The 23,601-nt window shown below is 45.6% G+C and overlaps 1 protein-coding gene across 1 annotated transcript in view; it reads left to right on the top strand.

Moving 5' to 3' along the window:
- Nucleotides 1-2,486: 2,486 nt before the first annotated feature.
- The window catches only part of OXSR1 (oxidative stress responsive kinase 1), a gene marked incomplete at both ends in the record, with an annotated part of 92,274 nt that continues 71,159 nt past the window's right edge, over nt 2,487-23,601 (top strand). Inside the window, 2 exons of the mRNA XM_082014964.1 lie at nt 2,487-2,556; nt 22,069-22,181. Coding sequence (XP_081871090.1) covers nt 2,487-2,556; nt 22,069-22,181 — 183 coding nt within the window. The remainder of the gene's footprint in view (nt 2,557-22,068; nt 22,182-23,601) is intronic.

Genomic DNA, 23,601 nt, shown 5'->3' with positions numbered 1-23,601 from the left:
TAATTTTAAAAAGAATATAAAATTTGTGGAACCTGCCTTCTATGTGAATGAGAGATTTTGGTTTGAAAACGTGGAAGTGCATTTTTCACTGCAGAGCTGGAAGACTAAAATACAGTATTCATTTGTGTATGCTCATGTGGCCACTGGTAGTCTAGTCACTGCACATGCTAAATTTTAATTTAATTTAATTTCAAATTTAATTTGAAAGTTAATTTCAAAGGCAGTGCTAATTCTTAAAGAACGAGGCTCATTATGGACATATAATCCTGCCCCATTGATCTAAATCAATAGGAGTTTTAGCATTGCCTTCAAGGGGGAGGATTTTCGGCCCCAAATAAAAGAATTTAAAATATGGTTCTGACTTTAAAAACACTGTGGTAAAATTAAGCATATACAAGTCTCTTTTTGTTGTTGATGCCTGGCTCAGATCCATTTTTAACGTGCTGTTAGCTATCAGAAATATGACACTGGCCACCCGACTGCATGCTCCGGGGTAAAACCTGTTTTTAATTGCTAAATAAACTTCTTTTATAACATGGTTAAAAGATCACAGAGACAGTCCCGACAAGTAATTAAAGCATATTTAGCAAATATTAAAAATTGCTTAGCAGAGGAATGTTTAACACAGACAACTAGGAAAACCAAACAGCTTTTCTAGCTGGAAGCTCTGCCTCATGGACAGTGTTGTTGAGTGCCTGCACAACCGCAAGTGAAATGGGAATGTGGGCCTCTTGCTTCTGTCGAAGAAGAGGAGTAGAAGGAAAGAGTTAGTGTCCTGCATCAGGTAGCACAAGTGAAAATACTGGAGTCAGACAGTGCATTTGGCAGGGTACAGTGGCCCGCTACAAAGCCTGGTTCATCAGAGGCATCTCAGGAATTTGACCTAATAAGCTAAAAATATGTATAACCCATGTTCTTTAACTCACAGTAGTGCCTGACATCAAGCTACAAGAACAACAGTGACCAACAAAGAACAATGAAACCTGATTCAGAAATTCCCAGTCATTTCTCCTGATTGTTACTATTGTGCCTGGTAATAGCAAGAGACATACCATTTTATCTATTTTATGTCAGAAAAAAAATAGATCCCCAAACTGCAAACACTTTAAACCTAAATATATGAACAGCAGCCTTTGTGGGTTCATGGTACCAGTTAGCTTCATATTCCTCTCTCTTTTAATTTTTTTTTTACCCACTGGCCAACAGATGTACTTCTGGAGGCATCCAGATCAACAAAGCTCCAGCTACGGACTTGTGAGCCATGAACCGTAGGACAAGGGTGTTGGACATATCCATCAATGTTGAAATTGCAGAGTGGAGCAAGCAGAAGCATCCAGCAGCTGGGAAACCGGAGAATTGCTCATCTTCAGAAGCGGCAAGGAGAAAACCAGACCTTCTGATCCCTCCATACCCATCGTAACCCCGGGACCTATTTTTAAATGTGGAATGTGGATCCCTGAAGCGCCTGGGCCAGGCTCCACACCTGCTCACAGCAGGCCCACAGGCAGTGGGGAAATGGAGACAGGAGACAGTGGGTTGGCTCTCTTTGCCTCAGGATTAAAACGTCCTTGTTGGGCAAGGCCGTGCCATTGCTTGCCATGCTTCTGTCCAGTGGGTTCCAATGTGTCCAGCACACCACGGAAGACACCGCAGGGCTGCCACACAGGCCAGCGGCTACCACGTTTGGGAGAAGGGCTGCTGGCACGCTGCGCCCGGATCACCTCCCACCTGCCAGGCTCTGAATCACCCTCACGGCAGGCCCAGGCCCACGCCCCGGCCCCGGCCCCGGCCCGGCAGCCCCGTGCTGCCGCTCCCCGGCCTTCGCTCCCAAACCCAAGAAGAGGCCCCGCAGGCGAAGGGACCCTGGAGAAGGACAAGATGCGATTGACAGCCTCTCCACCAATGGGACCTGCGGAGTTGGCGGTTAGCAGCCAATCACAGCCCTTAATGGGTCTTAAGCCAGCAGCCCCTCCCGCCTCTTGCCTGGGGGCGGGGGGGAGATGAGGGAAGCCGCCATCTTGTGTGTGGCATCCCCGCCCTTCCCTTTTATTTCCTTTAGGAGTCCCCCTCCGCCGTCCGCTTTCGGCAGCCCGCCACACCGTCCCGTCCCCAGAGGGCGGTCGCGGCAGCCGAGTAAACCGCGGTGGGGTGGTATGGCGGTGGCGGAAGGGCGCCACGCTCAAGATGGTGGCGGGAGGCATGCCGCTGTGGCGGGCGGGGCGTGCGCACGGCGGCGTGAGCGAGTGACGTCAGGGCGCTCTGGGCATGGGCAGGTGGAGGGAGCAGGCAAAGTTTGGCCGGCGGTAGCGGCGGGTGGCGGCGGAGGCGGTGGGGTTGCGGGTGCCGCTGTCGGCGGGGGCTCGGCCGGGGAGGGTCGGGGCGGCCGGGCCGCGCGGGGCAGCGCAGCGCCTCTCCGCTCTTTCGCTCCTGCGTGGCGCTCCCCCTCGCGGCGCGGAGGGCGGGCGGGCGGCGAGCGCGGCGCGGCCATGGCCGAGGACCCCAGCGCGTTGCCCTGGTCCATCAACAAGGATGACTACGAGCTGCAGGAGGTTATCGGTGAGCGGCGGCGGGGCGGGACGGGGACGCTCGACCCCCGCCCGGTGTCTGTGCGCACCGCGGAGGGCGTGTGGGGGGTGTGGGGCGCCCCCTCGCTGGGGGGGGTGTGTGTCTGTCCCCCCTCAGCTGAGGGGGGGGTCCCGTCACCCCCTCAAGGAGTGGGGGCGTGTGCCCCCTGGCGAAGTCTGTGTGGGCAGGGTATGAGGGGGGGTGTGCTCCCGCTCGAGGGGTACGGGGGTCTGGGAGACCCCTTTACTGAGGGGAGGGGTCAGCCCCCTCTCGCGAGGGAGATGTGTGATGTGGGGGTCTGTGGGCTCGGGCCCCCCCGCCGTGGGGTGTGCATGTTCAGGGGAGGGGTTGGGTGGGTGCGGGCCTGGGGGTCCCCTTCTGCAGCGTGCAGGAGGGCTGCTCTCCCCTTCTCCCCCCCCCCCCCCCCCCCCCCCGAGGAACCCACAGAGGGGCAGCAGAGGCTTGGGGCAGACAGTGGGGAGGGCACCCTGCTGGCGGGGGGCTCATCTCCAGCCTCAGCCTTCCTCCTTTGGCGGGGGGGGGTGTGTGTGTCGTGTGAGGGGACAGAGCGGGACGGGCCCGCGCCGTGGGGCTCGCTGCCTGCCCCTCACCGTGCGGCGTCGGGCGTGAAGTGCTCTGAGGAGCCAGCCCCACGGCTTGTGTGGGCTCCCGCCTCCTTCCAGGGCACCCCCGTTCATTGTGGGGGGACGGCTACGCTCGCGGCAGTTTCGCAGCCCCGCGCTGCCGTGGTCCCTGCAGGGGACGGGGGGGGTTTCGTGGTGCCGCCGAACGAGCCTTTTATCCTGGGTTTTCGCTGCTGCCACTGTGCGTTTCCATTCATTGTCCTTCACAGCTCGAGGCCCCAGCCCTTGCTCTCTCCATTAAATGATTTTTTTTTTTCCCTCCCCCCTCCTCACTCTCTCTTGCCTTTACACTGCAGTTACCAAAGGCCTCCCGCTGTACTGATTTATTGGCTGTCTGAACCATTTTGTCGGGGTGTGTGTGTTTGAGGGATATATTGCTCTAGGGTGGGTATGTGACACGTCTGAGGTGGTGCCACAGGTGACTCTAAGGTCAGTGCCTCCCGTCTCGCTCTCCAGAGGCACGAAATAAAGCAGGAGGTGGCAGGGCAGGCTCCTGGCCAAAGGCTTTTAGGAAGGAGGTTAATTTTTAGAATAATCTTTGTGGAGTGCTTTTATTTGAAGTTTATAAATGACGTAGCGCTATCATGTCCAGGCCTTCCATCTCTGCCTCACGGGGAGACTTGTTTTCTGTTAAGGAGGGTGGGAGAGTTTGTGAAAACGCTGTTTTAAGAGATTAAATTCTTGGCATTGTTTAAAAGTAGGAAGGAACTAAAGCTGTGGAGGGGGGGAAATCCTTCTGGAAATCCCTGTTGCTCTGTGGGATCAGGCTTTGTCCTCTCCTTTCGCTCAGTGGGAGCAGCAGTGCTTTAGGAAGGAGACAAACTCCCCGGAAAGAGGGAAGGCATAATCTTACAGATGAACCCTTTAAACCGCCCTTGGAAAATGCGCCCTGGGGAGGGTGGTGTTCAGCCTCTTTGAGGAGCAGGGGATAAAGGTGTGGGGAAGAAGGGGGAGAACGGGCCACCCATTTCCCTGGGGAAAGGGAACTGGTTCTGTGTGTGTAGGAAATGCTTTTTCTTTATTATTTATTTTGGGAGCCTGCAAAGGGGTGTTCTGGTAGCACAAAGCAAGGATTTGAGCTCGAGTTACTTAACGATAGGAGAGAATGGACAATCTGCCTTTTTGTAGCAGGGGAGCAGGGTGGGATGGGAACAAAAGGCAATGTAAATGCACTTCTGCTCCTAGGAGAACTTGCTGCTGCAGACAGACATCTTACTAGGAAGATTAGGAGGAGAGAGATGTGTTGTCATCTCACATTAACTGACAGAACTTGGGGAGAAATCAGGAAAAAAAGCATTTAATTTCTTTTGTATCTTTTCCCTGTCCCTCTGTAAACCGAGTTTCAGGATGTCGCCTGCTCACTGAAAGATTGTGTTGGCATTCTGGCGTGCGATGGAGTGTACACTGAAATGTGTATATTGCAAACATATGGTTTCTCTTTTTAACTTTCCCATCCTCCACTCCCCCCCTTACTCATTTCAAACATTGGTGTGTCTGCCAGCGTCCTGGATGGAGATGTGACGCAAGTTTCCTAGCATGTATATGATTTGTGGGACAAAATGTCACTGTGTTAACTGAGCTGGACTGCCCTGCCTCCTGCTTCATGTCTCCTGTAAACCTCAAGGGTTTTTTTGGGGATTTTTTTTTTTTTTGAGCTCTCTTTACTTCTGTAGAGCTGTAAAAGTCTTTCAGCAGGGAACAAAGAGACGTCCTAGTGTGGAAAGAGATGAACCTTGCACTAGTGATTTAAAAGGATTTAACTTGTTTCCTGATGAAAAACGTTGCTCTTTAAATTTAGAGTCCACCATTCAGTAGATCACCAGCTCAGCTATTTTTCCACCCCAGAATAAAGGAAATCCATGTGTAGTCTAATTCCTTAGTTTGTGCTGGTTTTGCCTGAAAATAGCCACATGTGGCTTTCATTTGACCTGGATGGCTCCGTACCATTTTGGTGCAGGAATCGAAAGAGCAAGTTTTCTACCTGCAAAGAGAACTTCTCCTGTAAAACTGTCCTCCTGATTCTAGCTAATACTGAAAAAAGGATTACTCAGCACTGGGGATGACTCATGCTGTTATAAAGGTATGGATTAATGCATTTATTATGCTTGGTTAGTGTTAATAACTGCTGAGTAGTCTCCTTGGGCTTAAATAACTTCTGTTCCACTGAATCAAGGAACCTTGCTCAGGATCAGAACCTGACTTTCATTTCAGAAAAGGATAAAATGGAGGCGGGGGTAGAGGAAGCAATTTATGAAGCATTTCTATGAAATGTAACCCAAGAGTAGCGATAGTCTTTGCAGGTCAATGCCGCCTCTGGAGACGCCCAAACTTTCATCTAAAAAGAAAAATGTAGTCTGTGCTGGTTGTGAAGGTGGTCTTCTAAGCGTGGATTGCGTGTAAATCATGGCAGTCGTCTTTTTGAAGCCCCCCCAAAAAACCCCAACCGAAAAAAACCCGACCTCACGCTGCTTGTGCTGATCAGATGCTTGCACATGCAGGTTCCTTTGGACCTCACAGTTCCTGTTGGAAATGCTGGTAGGGGTAGTGAAGTTGATTGGAACTGGGTCATTCTCATTTTGCTACTTTTTTGGAAAGATGAGAGCTGTGCTGACTGTGGCTGTTTGATTTAGGAGCATCCTCTTTGCTGTGAACAGTCTGTGCCAGAAACAAGATAAATTAGTGGTGGGAGTGCTCCCTTGCTCTATTCCTATGCCCTTTTCTCCCCTGACAGATTCCTTTGTAGCGATGAGGACAACGCAGGCTGCGCAAACAGATGTGGTGGGAGTTTCTTTTCCCCTCAGAAGTCAAGCCTAAATTGAAAATTGAAGTCACCATTTACTGAATTATTACTTTTTTAACGACTGCGGTTCGTGTTGCTTTTGAGTTGGGCTTTGCCTGTGAACATGTTTATCTTCTAGCTATGTTCTTCCCAAGCTGTATGTGTGAGCATATGTACACCTGTGTGGGAGAAATTTTCTTTTGCAGCTATAGAGGAGCTTCCTAGAATTAAGATTTCGGCTTCCCCATCTTTTATCAAAATGCCTATGGTCACCCATCTTGTACTTGTGTAGCTATCTCGTACTGAAAAAGCACGGCCATTGAAAAAGAGCAGCCTGTAAGGACTCACCAGGTAACGATCAGTCTTTGAATGTAAAAGCCGGGGTGGGATGGGAGGCTCTTGTCCAACGATAACTTTTTAGTTTTCTTTTTTGAAGCGTGGTGTTGACTATTACCTGTGAGTCTTCTGTGCTAGCTGCAGCCAGTTTCATATGCCTAACTATTTAAAACCCATTCAAGAGAAATGTTACACTCAATAAAATAAAACTGCTTGAGAACTAAATTGAATGTTTAGACTTCAGTCTTCGTGCCATATGTTTTATTTTAGCATTTCCTAGCGGATTCCCACTCCTCCCCCCAGCCTAGCTAAACAAAATTGATTCCTACAGCGTGTTCCCAGTATTCAGCTGCTTGGACATAGATTGATGTATCTTCTTGTGTACTCCTGTGTGAGACTAAATAGCGAGGTGACTCCTGCATCCAGGCTGCCTTTCCTTTGAATACTTGGCACATCTCATTTCTTTAAGACCTTTGATACCACTGCCCTACTAGAATAGGGCTAAATTGAGTCAATCTTCACCTCTTGGGAAATGAAAGCAAAAGGTGTTTAGCTGTGCATGTGTCTTTGTTTTTTGCTCTCCGATAGGAAGGAGGATAAAACGCACAAGGAAGCAGACTGAGGACATACAAAGTCAAGCCGTGGTGAAAGAGGCTGGCTGGGAAGAATACATCATTGTTATCGAAGTGGTGTGGCTGCTTTTCCTGCTGGTTTGAGGGGAGGGCAGAGACTGTTCCTGTTGCTTTCAGCTATTCTGGGGTATTAAGAAAAAGACACATGGGGTGTTTCATGTGGAAGTAGTTCACGCTTTCCTGTGGATGGTTTCTATGTGGTATAGTTGCTTCCAGTACTGCTAGGTTCCTGGACTGATTAATGTTTAACACTTTAATTTCTTAAGAATACCATTTAAATAGTTTAAGTTTAATTCAAATATCTTGGCTAGTGCTGGGAAATTTGGATGTGCTGCGCACCTGAGGGGTGTATATGCTGGCTCACAAATGCATGCCTGGGAGGCTTGTTCCTTCTGCAGCTGATGAAATCTTGGAGAAAATCAACTCTTCCCCAGAACATTCGTCTATTTAAACTTGGCAGCATCTATTTTATTTCTGAGTGTTAGCAGCTTGCCCACCAAGTCAGTGTCTAGAGATGTAATCTTTTAATAAAAGTTGGAGCTATTTAAAATAATGGGCAATAACACTGGTTCTTACTGCTAATTATGTTAGTGAATTGTGAAAAACTGTGTTTTGGTCAAATTTTCTTGGAAGATTTCCTCTAAAACACATGATATCCATCATAAATCTCCGTAGCAGTAAATTTAGCTGTGGACATGCTAATGGAGTGCTTGTAAAGTCGGTGTTATTAAACTTTCTTAATAGGGAGAGACAGACTTGAGAGCTTTGTGGGTGTAGAAGAATAGCTGTGGAGCAGTGGAATTTGGCATTGCAAAATCTTTGAAATATCAGGATCCTGGGACTTTCCAGATGAGTTTAGCCTATTATCCTGCAGTCCCATTAGAATCAAACAACTGAGATGCAGATAGAAAGAACTTGGCTCTCAGAGTTGCTGCAGTTTCCTGTGACCTCACCTAAGGGAGTTCAGCCTTAAGGTTTCTAAAAACCCATCAAACTGTCTGTCTTCCTGGCAGTCATGCGGGGAAAGTCTTGGAGGCAGGGTTAGGTCCCTGACTGACAGGCTGTCTGGAGTCTTTACCCGGAGGTCATCACTCTTGGTGTATGAGAGGAGATGTGGTACCTCTGATGTGCAAAGTAATGCATAGGCTAATGAAGGGAGCCATGCTAAAAACAAAATCAAACTTGTCTGAGTAAGACAAGTTCACTGTAGCAAATGGTGTAAGTACAGCTAAATGACAACAGGGACACAGGTACCTGACTAGTCCATGATACCGCTTCAGGATTGCTCATGTTCCCCTTGTGCACCAATACAAATGAAGAGACTGAACTGAGTGTGGGATTCCGTCAACCGTAAGTTTGAGCCCCTTGGTTGTCTGTGTGTGTCATTTGCCTTGAAACACTGCTAATGCGTGGGGTTCCCGTGTAAATCATCACAGCCTGCACGTTCCCTGCTTTTAACCAGGTTATGTAGTTCCATCACATAGTACAAGCAGGTAGGGATTTGTGGTGATCTCAGTGCAAAAAGGAAAAACCCAGTATTTGTTTCATCCCTACTCAATAGCTACAACATCCAGCAACACTTTTTCCCCAATTCCTTTCTTTCACCGCTCCCCAGGGGTCATAGAATCACAGAATCAGAATCACACAGAATCACTAGGTTGGAAAGGACCTTTAAGATCATCAAGTCCAACCATTAATCCAGAACCACCATGTCCCCTAAACCATGTCCTGAAGCGCCACATCCACACGTTTTTTGAACACTTCCAGGGATGGCGACTCCACCACCTCCCTGGGCAGCCTGTTCCAATGCCTGACCACCCTCTCAGTGAAGAAATTTTTCCTAATATCCAATCTAAACCTCCCCTGGCGCAACTTGAGGCCATTTCCTCTTGTCCTATCACTAGTTACTTGGGAGAAGAGACCAACACCCTCATGAAGATAGTTGTTTCCTGATGTGCATCACTGCACGCAGAATTGTTGCTTAACACAGATTTTCTTGCAATTAAGAGAAATGCCACCCCAAAAAAAAATATTTGGTTATGTATCAACCTCCACCAAACCAGAGCCTAACACAGCTTGCAAAGATTTCTTAGACCTCTTTGGTTCTGCATGTTGGGAGTTCTGCAGGGGACAGCTGTCTTCAAGTCTTAAAGGCTTCACAAGTCCCATCTGTAAATGAAATATAGAGTAAATCCACAGCACTGATTCACTTTCTCACTGAATTGTCAAATTAGCTGAATCTTTCCTCCACACATCCGTTAAAATTTTATACAGCTTAAACCGCATGCTTGTGAAACAACACTCAAACTTGTAACTCAGTCAAATAAAAATGCATTTTTTGGGGGGATACAGAAAAGTTATTCTGAATAAGGTTTTAGTTTCTAGCCAAATTTCAATTTTCTGCCCCATACGTTTTATCTTGAGAGCTACTGAGTTGGGAGTCGGGGAGAGAAAAATTTCTTGTTTTGTTTCATTTCACTGTTTCATGCTAAACTGACTTTATAGCATTCTCCCAAATGGGTATTTCCTTCAGGCGGGAAATAAGCCTATGTAAATTCATTCTGGAGAGAAAAGGTACAAGCAGCTGCTAAAGAAGAATAGCGAGAGTTGAAATACTTCAATGATCATCTCTTACTGTAGTAAATTCTTCTTGGGTTTTGCCAAAATGTTACTGCTTTATAGTCATGAGTGGTAATTTAAACACAAACTTTACTCTTTTTACTGCTAGCACCTTGCTATTAATAAAGCTATGTGGGAGGATGCTCTGTTTCCTTTTCATCCATCCACAGAACTGTTAATTTTAACAGTTTAACTTAAAACTGCAGAGTGAAATTTTGACCTTGAGTACCCCACTGAGTCTTCTGAGCATGTGGCTTGTCCGGTGGTATCCTCTACTAGCTTATTGAGTGGAAGAATTTAAGCTGCCTTTTGTCTTAGAGCAGAGTTAATTGACAAATTTTGCAGTTCGTTAGAGGGGAGAGTGTTGTCAAGTAGGAAAATGTTCTAAAAAACTAGTTGTGAACGTGGAATTTATTGACGTGCTTGTGGTCAGGATGTGAGATTACTGCATCTTGTGGCAATTCAACATACGTCTTGTAAAACCGAAGTCTTCCTAAACATTGGATGAAAGCTTCATAGTTACTGCTGGACAGGTTGTGCATTTTTATTTTTATTTTCTATTTAGCCTAAGTTAGGCTCTTGCTCATTTTTGGTCGTCGGGGAATTGTAAGTCTGTTTTCTTGGGATCCAGGGTTCACTCCAGCCCTTCTGAAAGGGAAGCTTTGAAAATGTTGCAGAGAGTAGCGGAAAATGACGGCATTTGAAAAATAAGAGAACAAGTTAATGGCTGTGGGATGAGACGACTGACAGAATATTTTTCTTAAGAAAATTACCTGGCTGTGCTCAGAGCTGATACCTGTTGAGGTAAGTGGGGCAGCTGAAATGGTGGTCAGGCATTTCAGGCCATCTCCAGCTTCAGGCAGGCAACACAAAACTCATGAAGAAGATGCTTCTTGCAATGGAGTAAACACCTTTTCTGCAAAATCCCCAGGGATGGATTTCATGATATCAATTTTCAGAACACAAATGGAAAGCTGTCACTTCTTTTTCTGAGATGCAGAGCTAGAAAGGACTCCCAGGGTCATGGAGCCCAGTTCCTTGCTATTGTTGATGCTAAATTGTATAATCCCTATACCAAATTAATGAATGCTTGTGTTTGAAATGGTGCACGGGGGAATTATAGGCACACGTTCTATTAAAGACTCAAACCTCCGTGTGACCCTGTCATCGCTGTATGAAACAGCTGCTTAATGGGTTCCCTAAGACAGTGGGAAGTACCAGTGCCTTCTCTTCTATAGCACGCGTCTATAGCTCGATGTTTTCCTTGCATTGCATTATGTTCAGGCTGTATCTGCAAGGACACTTCCCAGTGAAGGCGTGGGAGAGCTGCAGCTTGGTGTTAGTGCTGTCTCCAAACCTTAAATATGTTGGCTACACATGTCTCTGATTTGTGATTCCTTAAGACCTGCCAGTGGAAATTGAGTCTTTTGGGAAGTTGACATGTTCTGTGTCCTGACCTGTAAAAACTTTTATTTTCTAGGCCGCTTCTTTGTGAACCTCTTTCTGTCTCTCACCGTGTGAGGTAGTGCACCAAGCAAGTGGAAAGCTGAGGCCATTACATCCCATCCCTTCACTAAAGTAAAAATTGTCATTGAGGATGCCAAGTGCTGTCTCATAAACAACATATTAAAAGCTGAGAAATACTGGGGTATTGACTTCCAGCAAACTGTACTTTACTGGAAAAAGCGTCTTGAGCATGAACTCTTTCTGTTGAACGACTCGCTGGTGCAAATCTTTATTTGAACAGCTGAGAGGCTGATGGACTAACAGCCTGAGCACAGCTATTTGTCCAGATCCTAAGGCTCAGGATGGTTCTCATTACTCGTGGTTGAAGAATGTAATTTTTAAGTAGTGGGCTAATCTTGTGTGCTGAACACACTAATAGATGCAGGAAAAACTTACTAGATCAAGCTATTCCCTGAAAAGAAAGGATAATAGCCTTCAAGAGAGGACATATCAGATACTTAAAAGCTTATTTACCTAAAATAACCACAGTACTATCAAACATCTGCACTGTATGCAGACAGATTGTTCTGTTTAGTGGAATCCCATCCAAATAAAATATCCTCTGTAGTTGACAATTACAGTTGAAAGAGAGTTCAGAGATAAAGGTTGGGAGAGGAGAAAGGAGAACGCTGGCTTGGCTACAGTACCCGGGCTGTGTTTTGAGCCTTGGTAATACCTGATGACAGCCAGTGTGATATTTACATTGCTGCATATACCATAAAGACAACTGACAGTGATTAAAAGGGAAGGATAAACCTTCTCCAGTGATATTGCTGTGTTTGGAAATGAGATGTTTGAGCCTGCTTTCCCTCATGTAGAGTTAACACTGCATAGCTGCAGTGCCCTTTAAATTAGCCAGAGAAGTTGGCACGAAATCAAATAAATATAATTGGTTTCAAACTGAAAATCTAATTTAGGCATGCTAATAGCATCTTAAGTAAATGTGGCAGGTCATGCAGGACTTGTGTAACTGGCCCTTGGAGCTTACTGTAGTTACTGCCGTGGGGAAAACAGTCTCAAAGGCGTTCCCCAAGTCACCCGGGCACCTTGTGCAACCGTAGGGTGTTTGTATTTGCTGGTGAGGTTCTGATCTCTTCTCTGCAAACTGTCAGTGTGTCAGTAGTGTTTCTGTCGGTTTCTTGAGGTGGGTTTCAGGTTAAATTATAACTGCTTAAAAGATATGATGGGGACATACGCTAGTTTGAGCTAACTTGGGATGTCCTAGGGGCTGCAGGAGGTTAGGCATACAGTCAACAGCAGCACCCTCTGGCACCGTCTCTTCCATCCTTTGGTGTTTGCAGTGGAAGGTTTGGGCAGAACGTCAGATGGGCTGATATCCATCCCTTTTAATCCTTCTCTCTGCTGATACCATCTGTGACCAGTGGTTTTTTCTCTTGTCTTTTTTTTTTTCCTTGCATCTCATGTTCTAGCATGGAGTCCGATGGCTGGGCGGGGGGGAGGCAGCGGAAAGCCTGGCCCAGCTGCACGTACTGTGAACTGGTGACTGTAGGTGAAGCAGTTCATTGGCGAAATCAAACAGCAAAGTGACCCTGTGACAAGTTTTTCTGGTATCTTTCTGACATGCCTTGCATGGCCAACCCTTTTCCTCACCCCTCCATTCCAGTCCTGGCCTGTGTTATATTGACAGGCTGACCGTTTTCTCTTCAAAACTGTCACTTCTGTGCTCTGTCTGTAAGGAATCCCACCCTGAGTGTTTGCTGAAGGTGGGAAAACAGATGACGTTTTTCTGTGTTCGGGGCCTAAGAGATACCGAAAGAGTTTTGAGAGAACAATGTGGGGTGGGGTGAAAATTTCCGTAAGACTCCCCTTCCTTTCTGCAGAAACCTTGGCATTGAGTTGTGCAGTTTAGAGTAGCTAGATCCCTCTACAGCTTAGAAGTCGGAGAGGCATTTATTTATAATGTAGGGTTCGATGGGGCCATGGGGAGATGTACGCAGCCGCAGCTATTGCCCATCAGTTGTTGTTGTGTCCGAAAATGGTATCGAACTTCTTACAAGTGACTGGATATGGGTTTGTATTCCTCCTTTCGAGTTTGAGAACTGAATTAAAGACCTGGGCAATAAGTCTGCAGCGTCGAGTGTTTCTGTATTGGTGGACCGCAGGAGGTGAAGTGTGTTTAAGCAAATGCTGGCAGCACTGTATGATCTTCACTGGCTTATCATTGCTCTCCGCTGGCCACGGAGCATTAGGAGTCTTGAGAAAGACATTGTCTTACATGGGCAGAAACCTCTGAGCTCTGAACACAATGTGTGGCTTTCAGTGGTATTGTCAACAGCGAGAGCTCTCAAGATGGTGAATAATTCACTGTCAGCAAGTTTACGTGCAGTTCAAATATTTTTGGCTGTGTTTCTAATTTGATAGCTGAGTTTCAGAAATCTGCTTCTCCTTATTTTCAGAAATTCTTTGAACATGCTGGATTAATGCTGAAATATTAGTTGTCTGTTAGGCACTGCAGGCACTAACATGAAATGATTGAGCAAAGATTCTCAGGCTTTGGGGAAGACATGTATAATTAAGTCTTAACAACATAAATCCCTTGTGTGTGAGTACCATTTGAAATAAATGGCCTTGCAACTTGCCCAGAATTGCAAACTACTTGAGCTCTGGCTATACTGGAATAAATGACCAAAGGTCACTAAAAAGAGATACACCTGCAATTCAAATGCAACAAACACAGGATTTCTCAAGTAATAAATGTGCTTTGTCTCATTCCTCCTTCCAATTCTTTCATTAAAAAGTCTAGACTGTAGTCATCAGATGTGCTGGTGCGAAATAGAAGAGTCATTTGTATTTAAGTCTTTATTATGTGCCTGGACATATTACCTCCCAATTACTGCCCTTTCTCAGTGTGTTGTTCAGTACATGCCCTGTGTCTTAATGTATGTGCAGTCACCTTTGGCTTGAACCCAGCCAAGGGTCCGTGGCACTTGGCTGTGGTCAAGGGGAACCTGGAAGAGGAATGAACGTGCTGCATTCAGTGATGCGAGTTACGCAGTATTGAAGGGGGGTGTGATGTTTTGACACTGACCACGTTGAAATGCAAAGTTTTAGAATAATTTATTTAAAATAGGGGTGAGCTATTCTTTTAAAAGCCTTTTCCTTAGAAACACTAGGCTAGCTACTCTCTTGTAAATGTGAGAGTTCAGCTATTCTGCCTGCCTTCAGCTATTAGGATTGCTGCACAGGCATAGTATGGGTGTCTTCATATATAGTGTGTGCTTATGCTGTGATGTATAGTCAGTGGCAATAGCCAGTTTTCGTCCACTCCCCAATATAGCCTTTAAAATTGGCTTCCTCACAACTGTTCAGTTAAATCTGCTTTTGCTTTCTGGCTTTGCTTATGCTGCTTTGTTATAATAGATGATTTTTTTTTTCCGTGCACTGTATTAGCAAGTATTTCTTTCCCTCGTGTCAACTTGGTCTTTCCATCCCCGCTATAGATCAAATACTGCACGACTCGAGTTGAGAGAGGGTGCATCAAGTTAAACCTGGCCTCTTACTGCCTCTCCCAGGGTTTTAAATAGGATATTGCTGTCTTGCACTGCGGGTATGTTGTCCTTCAGCTTGCAGAGAAATGAATGTGAAGCCCTGGTTCCTCTCTCTATGGGAAATACTATGTGTAGTAAATCCTTATCGGGAACAAGTGGTGGAAAGGTCTGTGAGTGAGCGTGGCTGTGTTGGTGCAACTCTGGAGCTTCCCGGGGGTGGGTGCGTGTCTGCACTCTCCGTGTTACTGTGGGAGGGGAGCTCCGCTCACTCTTGCGGTTTTGGAGCTTTTTTGTTGTCTTAGCCATGGACTGCTCTCCTGCTGCTTTAGTTCCCCACAAGTTTTCCAACCAGGCACAGAACAAAACCGACTGAATTCTGCCTTGCGGGTTTACACTGCTGCTCGTGGTGTTTGCAACAGCAGCATTCAGAGTCGGTTTGCTGTTTGGGTTCACTCTGAGCAGTGCTAGAAGCACCCGAGTGATCTTCCTGCTGATTCAGGGCTGTAACTTCACTTCCAGCATCCTTAACATTTGCAATGTTTTTCCTGCAGTACTGGGCTGAGTAGATGGCACTTTCCTGTGAAACGTTTCTCCTCACCGTGGGTGAGCAGATTTTTTCATCCCCTCTGTGGCAGTACTAGCAGTATGTCTGAGTCCCATTATGAATTCCCTTTGGTTTTATTAATGCTATTCGTAACTGTCAGCATCTTCCATTTTGTAGTAGGAATTTGACATGTGGTGGGGAGATGACTTGAAGAGCTATGACTGTATTCAAGGACCATTAACATTGCATTACTTCACTCTTCCTGAATCGTGGGGTCTGTGCCAGGAAGACTTTTTACATCTAGTAGACTCTTCACTCTTCTTACGAAGTCCTACTTGGGGAAAGGAGTATTCCCACCCTGTACTGAGCTGGCTACAAATTTAAGAGTAGGTTTTTTTACTAGCTTGTTTTTAGAAGAGGCTCATTCTTTGCCAGAGGACTTTTTTCTCACCATAAACCTCAAATGAAGTGGAGAAAATAGAGGCATAACTTTGACTTCATAGCAAATGGACTAAACAATGCAACATCAGTCTAAGTTTGCAATCCGGTGTTTAATTTCTGGTTTAATTAGATCTGTATCTGCCCTGTGCTCTGTAAGAACGCTTAAGAAATTCTGTTCTTAGTCTTGTAGCTTCTTGTTTTATTACTGTATTGTCCTTGGAACGAGTAACCACAGAGCAGGGCTCCCACAGCTCTTTGGCATGAGGCTGTCAAAGAGTTGAAGCATCCAGAGATGGAGGTTGCTGTCCCTGTGCCTGCAGTGGCAGGTGTGAATACTGAGTCTCTGTTATAAAGCATCAAAGGTCTCCAGGGCTTTGGGTGTCCTGTCTGTGTGATCTGGATGGAGTGAGGACTGTTAGTGTCACATCCTTGACCAAGAGACCTTAGTGTGTGTGTGGTTCCATGGCTGGATCTTGTTATAGATGCGTAATCCCATACGAAGATGTGGAGTGGAGCAAACTGTCTACTTTTCTTGCTGCTTCTGCAGCTAATCACAACGGGGTGATTTCTTTGGTTGGTGTAACCAGCAGGGTGTAAGATAAACCCTTTGAGACATAGTGCCTGGAGCCCACAGGACAGGGTTCTGAATTTTTGTCTTTTTTACCTGAAACTAGATACGTGGAGCCCGAAAGCCGTTGCTTGGTCCAGAACAGCCTTGCAGGGAAGTGTTTTGTGTGCATTGTTCATAAGAGGAAAACCCGGGGGCACAATTATAAACAGAGCCTGCGTCACAAGCAGCTTTCTGGCACTGCACTCCAGATAGTGGAGGATGGATTCCAGATCTCGCTTAAAAATAGAGAGCTTGTGTATGTGCTGGGGAATGGTGAAAGGAGAGGGCAGGGTTAGGCAGAGGTGTTCAGATGAGCATGGTCTAATGCTGAAGATGACTTGGGAACATGACTTATGGTGGCAGGCTGGGAGAGCTGGGTTTCTTTGGCCTTAGAAGAGTGAGCTAAAGGGGGTGATGTTGCTGTCCTCAGCTGTCTAGTGGGAAATAGAAGAGATGAAGCTGGCCTCTACGGAGGTGCACAGTGAAAGGCTGTAGTTGTGAGCAACGTTGAGAAGTCTGACTAGGTAGTGAGGTGGGGAAAAAAAAAGCTTTGCCATGTGGATGGTCAAACACAGGAACAGCCAAAAAGGCTGTAGAATATCTATTGTTAAAGGTATTCAAAATTAGACTGAATTTGATGCTGAGGAACTCGATCTAACTTGGGATTTGGCCCTGCTTTCAGCAGGAGAGTGAACGAGAGGCCTCTGGAAGTTCCTTCCAACCTAAATTGCTTGTAACATTCATTTGACCCTGGAAGAGCATACTCCTCCTACAGAGGGGATTTGATATCACATTAAGATAAAGACTGATGCTCCAAGACTGTTAGGGAAGATACCTTTTGTTGAAACAGCTGTGTGAGCAACTGAATTACCTTGAAGGGAAGTTTTGACATCTCCCAGGGTACCTGAAACTCAGTTTCCAGTAGAGGGATGGATTTAAAGCTTGGGCAACACTGTTTTGGGAGTGCTCTTCCTATGTAGCTACTTTGAATGGCCATTGCACATGGTGGGAGAATACTTTCTAGAGCCAGGATCTGATGTTTGTCTTGTGACCATTTGGCATGACTGTTCGCATTGCTTAAGCAGATATCTCTGCCAAAAGGACCTCTGGCTTCAATTGCATTCGCCTAGGAGGAGGCATCAGTGCAACTCATCCCAGTCTTACTTGCACTGTCCTTGTGGCTGCAAGGATTCAGTTATCTTTGGCAACAAAGTGTATATGAACACGCTATGTCCTCAGGTCATTCGCCTGTCTTTCCACTCCTACAAATGGCCTTGAAATCATTGGTTTCCATAGACTTTATCACATATGTGGGAGGATTTGTTTTTGTGGTTTTTTTTCTTTTGCTTTTACTTTTTCTATGTGTGTGTTTTTGTTTGTTTAAAGTGAGCTTCATATAAGTTACGTGACAGCAAGTGGCTGCAGTAGAGATGTGTCAGTCCTCCCTTGGAGGCTGGCGGTGGACTTCTGCAGGGAGTTTGTCTCAACTTAAGGAGACGTCCAGACTGGAACTCTGGATGCTGAAGGTACAGGGAGCATGGGTCCTGGGGACCAGAGGAGATACCCTGGGAAATCAGGCTTCAGTAACTTAGTGCTTGGGGATTTTTTGGTTTGGGTTGTTTTCATCCTTTCAGAAGTTGGTTTTATTTCAGAAAGAGCCATTTAATCATAGAAACATGAGAGAAGCAAGGGTTAGAAAGGGTCCGTTTTCCTCTTCGGGGACTGTTTCCTAAAGCAGGTCTTGACCCTCTTATGCAGGAATGTTGCAGCTGCTATCCTAAGGGTTGGAACTGTATCTGAGAGCCTACAGAGGTGAAAGCAGGGGGTATTGAACAGATCCTAATACCCACTTGGGGTCTCTTTCCTCCTCCTCAGCCCTCAACAAAATGATCTCCTGCTTTTCAGGAATAAAGCAGCAAGCATTTGGCTGTGCCCAGTTTTCATTGTTTTGCTAAGCTGTTATGCTGGAAGAGATTAACTAGGGAGCGAATTTTCTCCGAAAGCTGATCTTGAGGGAGGAGGAGGCAAGAGGCTCAGCGCTGACCTTGATCAGAGTGTCTTGAGGTGGGGAACAAGCATGAACTGAGCACAGGCACATTAACCCAGTGCTGCCCACAGCGTTGCAACTGAGCATCGCCCGGGACTGCAGCTGGCTCTGATCCCCGCAGATCTGTGTCTGCTGGGAGAGTTGGTCTAAGTTGTGCCACTTTAGCACAAACTGCACTTGTGGGTTGTTTTTTTCTCCTTGAAGGTGGTTCATAGCAGCCAGGGAAATCATTCACTCCCCACCTTTCCCCTTATATTTGTTACCTGCTCCTAAACTTTAAAAAAATCTTCCTTGCCAGGCTTTTTCGTTTTCTCTCTCTTGGTGTCATCTTCTCTATCTATGCTTCTTTTCACTTAACAATGTGTTTAGCATCCTTACTGCAGCTATTCTTCCTTTCCTTCTCTTGCTGCCCTGGAATTTTGTAAACAAATTGTATGGCTGCAAAGCCCAAAGTGGCCATGTTGCTACATCCTCTGTAGTCTTCAGAGAAGCATGGAAACCCGTCTTTGTTTGGTCCCAGAAGCACGGCACGCCGCCGCCGCTACCAAAGAGCAGCTTGCTTGTGGCACATCGTGCTGCAGCTTGGCTTTATCCTCGCTTGATACGCTTTTGAGATTTCATTGTTTCTCTATAATTAAGTGCTACAGAGGAGCTGAAAGAAATGACGAATTAGTGGGGGGGTGTGGGGAGAGCAGGTGGTGACTGAACTGTAGGGAGCTGCCAGAGAAGTAGGAGCAGCAGGGAATTAAGTGGGAGGAGTCTCGAGTTTGGATGATGCCCTGCCATGTGCCCAGAAGGATTTAGTTCGGGATTTCATTACTGTTCCAATAATGCCATACACCCATAACAGATCGGGTCTCTGTAGGCTGAGGCATTGTCCAAACACTTAGTGAAAAGCAGTTTTTGCCCTGAAGTCCTAGCGAGCATCTATCAGGCAGGCTCGAGGGCTGGGAAGGAGCTGTAGCGTGCATGGTCCCACTTTTGGTTAGTCTGCATCTATTGTTTCTGGTAGTAACATTAAAGAACAAACAAACAAACAAAACCCAAACAAACCACAAAAATCATTCTTTGTGTAGTCACTTTTTTATAAAACCCTGGACTTCACTGTTATCTTATAAAAGATTTGGTCTACAGTAGTGATATCACGTCTGTACTGGAAGAAGCATCATCTGCACGCTTACACCAACTGGGTTTAACTGGCACAGAAATCCCGGTATGTCATGTTGTGGAGCAAAGCAGGACTACTCTGAAGCTGTTGAGTATCTGAGATACCCAGAAAGAGTCTTTGAGCACAGATACTTTTGTGTTGATGAGGACTGTGCAGGTAGCTTTGGAGATGAAAGTATGCACCGCAAAACTAACTGAAGAGTGAAAAGGGTTGTGTGACAAGACAGTCCTCAGGTGCACAGTCGTATATTCTTACAGCGTCTGGCTTGTGTTTTCAGACTGTGTCTATTACTATGCGCCAAGACATTTAAAGAAAGAAATCATAATACTGGTGCTTTGAACGTGTCAGCAGCAATGTTTCTTCTGGGATCTAACTCTTTCCAAAGGAATGACACAGGCACAAATGTTTGTTTTTTTGTTCTGGCTTCCAAAAGGCTATTGCTGTAGGGGGACCTTTTGTCACCACTTCTGCATGTTCTGCTGCTGTTCTCTTGAGTCACTTTGTGTGTTTTCGCTCTTCTCCCTCCAAAGAAGCAGCAGGAAATATTGGAGAAGCAGGTACTGGGTGGTAGAAAGGGGCAGGGCAGTGCGACCCAGGTTTCCCAGTGGGTGGGAATACATCTGTGCTGGGGCTGCTGCTTTCATGTTGGAGTCCTGCATCTTGTACCTGCCGGGCAAAGCAACCACAGGGAGTGTACGTGGAGGTTTGCTTTTGGGATGTTTGTCCCATGCTTAATATTGTGTATTTCAGCCCTTCTCCTGGCAGTCTAGCCAAACTCAGCTGTCAAAACCTCTTCCCCTTGCTTTTTCTGAAGGCTTTTTGTTAATGTCTGCCTAGACTCTTCCATGATTTCCATCCTTTGTTCAGGACCCTGCTCATGGCACTCAAACTTCACTTTCAAAGTGCCTTGTAAATATTTTTGACCCTATTGCTATCCTTTTCTTTCACCTAAGCTGCTCCTGGTGGCTTTGTTTTGCCCTCTGCTAGGAATAGTCTCTGAAAAGTAATACGTGTGCAAGTAATAAATGGCCTCAGTCTCAAACTTCTTAAAAACCCATTTGCTTTGTGAAATAGTACAGCTTTAGCAACCTTGCTGTTTTGTGTTCTGCACGTTGCTGCCTTCTGCCGTTAATATGTAAACCCTTAAGTGCAGGGAATCAACTGGCAAGCTGAAGCTATTGTCCAGGCAACACTTGCAATGCCATATAAAGTGAAGTGAAACCTCCTGTAGCTCCACTGTTAACAGGTGCTGGTTGAAGATTAGAGGAGCAGAGTCCCACAGTTGAGGGCTTTGTAATGTATTTCAGTGTGACTTTGGATGGAGCAGTTCTTTCTGTATCCTTCAGGGCTGGATTACAAGCTGTTTCCCCACCTGGCACTTTATTTGAGTTTGGCTGTGACTTCGTGCAACTTGCTGCGAGAAGACTCTTGACAATGGTCGTAGGGAGCTTCGGTAGCCTTTGTTTGAAGATGAGATTGCAGAATTTTGCCCTCAGTTTATCTGAACAGACTAGAAAAAAAAATAGTTTGCAAAAATGTTGTGCTTGACTTGTGTTGTAGAATCTGGAATTAGGTTTCAGGGTGTTAACAATAGGAGAATGTGGTAAAATAGGTGTCATTTTAAAATACAGAATAGCTGTTCTTGTCTCCTTCATCAGCCCAAATGGGTTCAAGAGTTATGCCTGGGATAATGAACAAAATATGTGTGGCTTTATTTTTAATAGCTTTTTTTTTTTTAAATATTGGCAATAGGAAGCTCTTGAGCTATTTTCCACCTGTCCTACCCCTTTTTTATTAATTTGAGTTGATTCCTTTTCAGTGAAGTGTGTAAATGAGGGGAACCAAGATCAGGGTAGAAAGTAAAGCAACAAGATGTCCTATTGATGAGCCTTGAATGTTGCAACTATTTCTGGAGGCCAACAAATAGAGGTTTAACAGCAACTAGATTTTAAGACTCACTGTTGCAAACTCATTTTGATATCAAAGGATATGATACTGCTGAGCAGTTTAAATCCAGAACTCTTATTCCTACCTCGAGCAGTTGAACAACTGTACATTAAAAGATGATGTTTTTCCCCTGTTTGAATTTAAACATTCTCTGGCTGTGATTTTTCAACCCAGACACCAAGATGGTGTGCTACTATGTGAGAACTGGAGCTGAACAGGCTTGAATGAAGCCTACCTCGTGTCTTTGCATAAAATGAGGGGAGACGAGAACAGCAATTAGTACATAGAAATATTTGAAAAATCTCATTAGTGTTGGTAGCAAAGAGTGTGGCTTGTTTCAACACTTTGAGTGAACACATCAGGTTAAAAGTCTGTGTGACCTCAGTGGCCTTTCTTTTAAAAGCACACAAGAAGAATCACTCCTCTGTTATAAGTAAACTGGAGTCTGTTGGGTTTTTTTTTGTCTGCAGAGCTATAATGACCCCTCATAAAGATCCACTTGTTTTCATTTGGTTACCCCTGTACTTCGATGTCACAGCTGAGCGAACCCGCTGAGTTGCGCAGATCTGGAGCAGGGAGTGCCTGTGGTGTTGCCTTCACTGGGTTTTCACCTGGCTCTGCTGTCTTTACTAACTGGCACTAATTTTGTTGTCTGACCTCCCTTTCCTGTCCGCTGGAGTCCCGTGAGATGTTGCTAACTATCTGTCTTTTTCACCCACAGGGAGTGGAGCGACTGCGGTGGTGCAGGCAGCCTTCTGTGCTCCAAAGAAGGAGAAGGTGGCAATTAAACGGATCAATCTTGAGAAGTGTCAGACCAGCATGGATGAACTCCTGGTATGCAGTCAAAACTATCCGGGGAATTGTAGTTCAGTTGGCGTGATCTCTGTTTGCTAAGTGCCTTAAACTATCTTTCTTGAGGTGGTGTGAGGGTGAGTGGACTAGACTGATTTCACTGGAGGCAGTTCAGTTGTCCTGGTTGTGGGACACAGTACTTAAAATGCTAAAAAGATCAGCTGTTGGAGAACTTCAGGCTATTTGTTTAGAGCTAAGCACTTTGTATAATCCCTTTGTTTTGAAAAGATTTCATGTGCAAGTGTGAAGCTCAGCTGCACCCACAAGAGCTCTGCAGTTTGAGGGGGATCCAGAGCTATATGCTTCCAGAATCTTTAAAATTTAAGGGTATGGTTTTGCTTTCTTTCCCTTTCCTGCGGTTCTTTACCTTTTTTTTTTTCCCCCCCCCTTCGCCTGTAAAGAGAAAAACTGAATAAACTAACTCTTGTTCCTAATGTTTCTGGTACTGATGCCAGCTAAGGGATCACTCTGACATATTGCAGGCTGCCATATGGAAACCCCAACTAATTCTGAGTTCAGGACAGGAGGTAGAGTCCTTTGGAGCTGTAGCTCTGTAATTTTCTTCTGCTTTGTGCCTCTTTTCTCAGGATTTTCCTCAATGGAAAACAGCTTCTGGTGGGTAGCTGTGGTAATGAAAATTTATTTTTTTTTCATCCAGCTTGTATGTTGATGGGCTGCTTTGTTTTCTCCTTTCCATGTGTGTGTGAGCTGGTGCTTCTGTAGTGCAGCAGCTCTCACGTCCACCTCACATGTGGAAGGTCCCTGGATTTAAGCCAGACAGAGTATAGGCATTCTTGTGAACATTGAGGTGTCTCCACTAAAGATGAGAAAGCTCTCTTGGGTAAAACTTTCCGTAGTAAATATTGACTGGCAGGGGTTGAGGAAAGACGGGAAGATGAGGCCTTGTACCACCTTTCCTTTTAAAGTATCTCTCTAGGAGTTTATTTTAGTACCAACTGTCTGTGTCCACTTGCATCTTGACAGCTTCTGTAGTGCGAACTTAATAGGCACTTGTTTTGGTGATCACAATTAGAAAGTAGAGTCAGAATTCAGGAGTCCTGGCTAGCTGTACTCTTGTATGATCTTCAGCAAGTCACTTGAACCGTGGTTCCAGTTTCCATCTAGTGACTAATGCTATTTTGACCGTTATAGGCGTCTGCAAATCACCTCTTGTAAGGAGGAAAGGCTCCATCCAAGCTGTCACATTTTTAGTGCGCCTGTGAAGGGTTGCATATAGGACTCTTAAGATGACCTGCATTCAAATACGACACTAGCGTCAGACATAAGAGGAGTTTGAGATCCCTCCCCTTTTCACAGTTGGTCTTTTTGTCCTCATACCGTTCCTGGTTCTCTTCCCAAGTCTTTTATGTGGCTTGTCCATACTACTCTGCCTCAGTTGTAT

This window comes from Phaethon aethereus (assembly GCF_964289735.1).
Source record: "Phaethon aethereus genome assembly, chromosome: 2".
In the NCBI taxonomy this organism is placed as follows: Eukaryota; Metazoa; Chordata; class Aves; order Phaethontiformes; family Phaethontidae; genus Phaethon; species Phaethon aethereus.
The sequence above is the reverse complement of the archived record's forward strand: the minus strand, read 5'-3'. Positions and strand labels throughout refer to the sequence as shown.